This window comes from Borostomias antarcticus (genome assembly GCF_949987555.1).
Source record: "Borostomias antarcticus genome assembly, contig: scaffold_274, whole genome shotgun sequence".
NCBI classification, from domain to species: Eukaryota; Metazoa; Chordata; class Actinopteri; order Stomiiformes; family Stomiidae; genus Borostomias; species Borostomias antarcticus.
In genome coordinates, this window is record NW_028175536.1 from 53,472 (window position 1) to 58,471 (window position 5,000).

General features: G+C 47.5%; 1 protein-coding gene across 1 annotated transcript in view; it reads right to left on the reverse strand.

Annotated features, from left to right (window-relative positions):
* The window catches only part of LOC311329489 (E3 ubiquitin-protein ligase TRIM7), a gene marked incomplete at both ends in the record, with an annotated part of 5,056 nt that extends 3,131 nt beyond the window's left edge, over window positions 1-1,925 (reverse strand). The window contains one exon of the mRNA XM_084463330.1: window positions 1,540-1,925. Within this exon, the coding sequence (XP_084319456.1) occupies window positions 1,540-1,925 (386 nt within the window). The remainder of the gene's footprint in view (window positions 1-1,539) is intronic.
* Between the last annotated feature and the right edge of the window lie 3,075 nt (window positions 1,926-5,000).

Genomic DNA, 5,000 nt, shown 5'->3' on the forward strand with positions numbered 1-5,000 from the left:
TGTGAGTTCTGGCGAGTAGTATAGTACACCGCCTACTTTAAATGCAATTATTGTTAGTCCCTTTGGATAAAGTGCTAAATAACTGTAATGTAAATGTAATGTGATGTAATGTAATTTGTCAACGCTAGTTTGGGTGCAGCAAGCTGGAAAAACACAAAATGCTCACAGAGCACAAGGTATGTTTCAATGATAGCATCGTGTCAGGTCACAAGGCCCTCGAGTGTCTGATTGAGCCAGAGTGGCCTCACACACACCTGTAGGGGGGGGGTTGTTTTCTCTTCAACCTTTATTTATTTATCTTGTCAACAAGAACACATTGTTATTCATAAAAATGATGGCCTGACCAACAGCTCAAGTCCAACTAGAATAGAAAACCTATGTGGATGCAGCAGGACAACACTCACAAAGCAAAGGTGGATCAAGTGCTTTCAACCTTTAAAATGCTCGTGACATGATCTGATTATAAAACAGCCACGCCTCAGGCCTCCAGGGGAGAATGTAGAGTTGATCATCTTTAACTTCGATTTATCCAGGTCAATTAAGAATACATTCTTATTTACAATGACGGCATGTCTAGTGGGAGTCAAAGAACAACTGAAAACCCTTCTAGTTGCAGCAAAACCTCTCTAGTTGCCACAAGGCAGACCAGTATGTCCTCTACAACAGCGCCTCAACCCTAGTCAAATTCCTAGTGTGTGTGAACCATCCTAGTGTGTGTGAACCATATACACGGCAATAAACAGACCCGGAGTCTTGAAATGATGAGTGAAAAATAAAGACGAAGCACAAGGTCAGCCTTTTCACTGCAAGACGTCAAGTAACAAAGCTGTTGACGTGATCTGTTTAGAAGATTAGACTTTGGCAGCACGTTACTTCTGCAGTGGCCCCTTAGATGGTAGATTGCAACTCTGTTGTTATGCAAACAAGACGGGATTAGAGTTAAGTCCCTTTCAGACATGCAGTCTATCCCTGAAATGTTGAGAAAAACATTATCTGACTCCCTGTCGCAATATATGGTCAGCCTGCCAGTCCAGCTTGGGTACCATACAGGAACATTTAAACCCTTTTTAGGGGTGTTCAAGCACACAGAGCATTTACTGATACTAAAACTGTTTTTTGTTATATTGAGTGAGTTCTTCAAAACGTCAAGTGTTGTAATATGAAAGAAAGAAAAAACTTTTAAGTCTCGTAGGGCAAAATGCAGTCTGCTAACATCGGCTTCTTTGCACCAGACTGGGTTTTCACGTAGGCCTGCTGCCACTTGCTCCTCACCCCATTGCTAGGGATTACTATCAGAGTTAGACAGCCTATCTCCTTCACCAGTCAATAGACACCTGCGTTAGTTCAATTCATTTAAAAGGCCTCTGGTCCCAGATCACCTGAGTTGTGCAGCCAGTCAAGCACGCGAACCCCAAACTTTGGCACATCAAACGTGTTGGTGCGACACAACGCATTTTGCCCATGAGGCAATAATTATATAAGTATTATATAAGTATTAATACACAGTTATTGAATCAAACTGAATGGACTGTGGCTCACGTCAGACAGGTCTTCACAGCCGTGGAGGATCGATCCGGACAGTGATCACAGCCGAGCCCCGTGTCTGACTCCGGCGGTGGGGGGGGCGCGGTGGCCATGCGTCCCCCCCGCTCCTCCTCTCCTCCCGGGGACTGCGGAGGCGTCTCCCTCGCCCGGTACCCCTCCACGATGCTGCACAGCTTGAAGTTCCGGAGGAGGTCGTCGGCTCCGTACTCCTCCCGGCACTCCGGGCAGCGTAGCGCGTCGCCCCCGGACCGTAGAGAGTGCATGCGGATGCAGAGCAGGCAGTAGTTGTGTCCGCATGGCAGGACCACCGGGTCGGTGTAGAACTGGAGGCAGATCGGACAGCTGAGCTCTTCGGCGAGGAGCGCCTCCAGTTTGGACATGCTGGCTGGTGGGCAGCGGGCCCGCCGTCCTCTCCCTCCCTGCGGCTTGGTCAGACCGGGACCCCCGTCCTCTCCCTCCCTGCGGCTTGGTCAGACCGGGACCCCCGTCCTCTCCCTCCCTGCGGCTTGGTCAGACCGGGACCCCCGTCCTCCGTCTACCGCTGTCCTCTCTCCTTCCGGCTCTGCGGTCAGAGGCTGGTCCCGCACTGCGACGCGCACGGAGGAAGACTACGGGTGATATGAGAGAGGAACTAGCAGGCGGCGGTTATATGTTTTACCGACAGTGTGACTGGACAGGCTTGCTCGGTAGCATTCCGTTCCAGAAGAGGCGAGGTGACAGCAGTAGGGTTTTGTTGATCGTTAGCTGCCGGTATCAACCGGTTAGCCGTCACTGTCACTGGCTGTCGTGAGAGCTCTAGGTATGGCACTGGGCGTACAGGACAAATTAACGAGGGAGAAATGTTCCAGCAATGTGATCATAGAAGCATCATTCAAACATCATCGCCCAAATATCTCAAGCTTGCTTCCCGCACATCTGACGAGAAAATAATCAGGCCTTCCTTATCTGAGGGTTTTGAATGAGAAGACAGCAGAGAGAGACCGGTGAGAGAGACAGGAGAGAGCAGTCAGAGAGATAGAAGAGACCAGTCAGAGAGAGACCAGTTAGGGAGACAGAAGAGACCAGTTAGAGAAACGGGAGAGAGCAGTCAAAGAGATAGAAGAGACCAGTCAGGAAGAGATCAGATAAAGAGATAGAAGAGACCAGTTAGAGAAACAGGAGACCAGTCAGAGAGATAGAAGAGACCAGTCAGGGAGATAGAAGAGACCAGTCAGGGAGACAGGAGAGACCAGTCAGGGAGACAGGAAAAACCAATCAGAGAGATAGAAGAGACCAGTCAGGGAGATAGAAGAGACCAGCCAGGAAGAGACCAGTCAGATAGATAGAAGAGACCAGTCAGAGAGAGACCAGTCAGAGAGATAGAAGAGACCAGTCAGAGAGAGACCAGTCAGAGAGATAGAAGAGACCAGTCAGAGAGATAGAAGAGACCAGTCAGAGAGAGACCAGTCAGAGAGATAGAAGAGACCAGTCAGAGAGATAGAAGAGACCAGTCAGAGAGAGACCAGTCAGAGAGATAGAAGAGACCAGTCAGAGAGACAGAAGAGACCAGTCAGATAGATAGAAGAGACCAGTCAGAGAGAGAGACCAGTCAGAGAGATAGAAGAGACCAGTCAGAGAGAGACCAGTCAGAGAGATAGAAGAGACCAGTCAGAGAGATAGAAGAGACCAGTCAGAGAGAGACCAGTCAGAGAGACAGAAGAGACCAGTCAGAGAGAGACCAGTCAGAGAGATAGAAGAGACCAGTCAGGAAGACAGGACAGACCAGTCGAAGAGAGACCAGTTAAAGAGAGACCAGTCAGATAGAGACCAGTCAGAGAGACAGAAGAGACCAGTCAGAGAGAGACCAGTCAGAGAGATAGAAGAGACCAGTCAGAGAGATAGAAGAGACCAGTCAGAGAGATAGAAGAGACCAGTCAGAGAGATAGAAGAGACCAGCCAGGAAGAGACCAGTCAGATCGGTAGAAGAGACCATTCAGAGAGAGACCAGTCAGAGAGATAGAAGAGACCAGTCAGAGAGATAGAAGAGACCATTCAGAGAGAGACCAGTCAGAGAGATAGAAGAGACCAGTCAGAGAGACAGAAGAGACCAGTCAGAGAGATAGAAGAGACCAGTCAGAGAGACAGAAGAGACCAGTCAGAGAGAGACCAGTCAGAGAGAGACCAGTCAGAGAGATAGAACAGACCAGTCAGAGAGAGAGCAGTCAGGGAGACGTGTGCTGGTGGTAGTGGTGGTTGTAGGACAGAGCCAGGGTGATATTGTGTATACAAACACGTGCTCCTCTCCCCCATGTTTACTGTAAACAGCTGTGCGGTTCTAGAGAGACGCTGGACTCCCAGGGCCTCGGGAACACGGCCGGACGCTTGTTTGATGTGGTCACAGAGGTGAGTATGATGATAATAGACGTTCCTGGTTCCTCTGGGCCATTCAGGAGGAGAACGTGTCCTTTCTGAAGAAGGGAGCTGTTTTAGCCTTAATAACCCTTAATAACTCATTATCACGTACATACTGTTTGATGTCTAGTATTTTGTTCTGCCATATTTGGATTTGTTTGTTTCATAGCCTGTCTATTATTTCATTTCTTTGGTTCTTGTATGTATTCACTGATTCTTGTATGTATTCACCCTATGCAAAAAAAATAATATTAAAAGTGTGAAAAGGTGGTTGAAAAAAAAAGATCAGTGATTATCAGATTACCACTGTAATCTAGATGAATAGAGATTACACTGTAGAGAGAGATCAGGTCAGACAGGCACACAGACTACAGTACAGGTCAGAGGTTAGTAGACTACAGTACAGGTCAGAGGTTAGTAGATTACTGTACAGGTCAGAGGTTAGTAGATTACTGTACAGGTCAGAGGTTAGTAGACTACTGTAAAGGTCAGAGGTTAGTAGCAGCTAGTAGGTCAGGTCACATGTATATTATGGTCTGGATATACAGATGAACGAATGATGCATTACTGATGCAACCGCTCCTAAAGTTGCACATACCTGTAAAGGCATCACAATTACACATTTATTTTACAAAACGTGCCTACTTAATCGTATTATACTGTAGTATTAATTACAACTGCACCTGTTCATGCGGTACACCTGTAGTTATAATGAACTAATGGGTATTCATGTAATGTGTGAGTTTTTGTTTTGTCATACTGAGACAACAAATGTTGGTTTCTTGGCCCCATGGGTTGTAAGTTCCAGCTAAGACAGGCTTTGAAGCCAACAGCTATTTTTATGAATTTCACACCAAGTCCCACCTCGTCTTTATCTGGAGTTGAGGGTTGAGGGTTGAGGGTTGAGGGTTGAGGGTTGAGGGTTGAGGGTTGAAGGTTGAGGGTTGAAGGTTGAGGGTTGAGGGTTGAAGGTTGAGGGTTGAGGGTTGAAGGTTGAAGGTTGAGGGTTGAGGGTTGAGGGTTGAAGGTTGAGGGTTGAGGGTTGAAGGTTGAAGGTTGAAGGT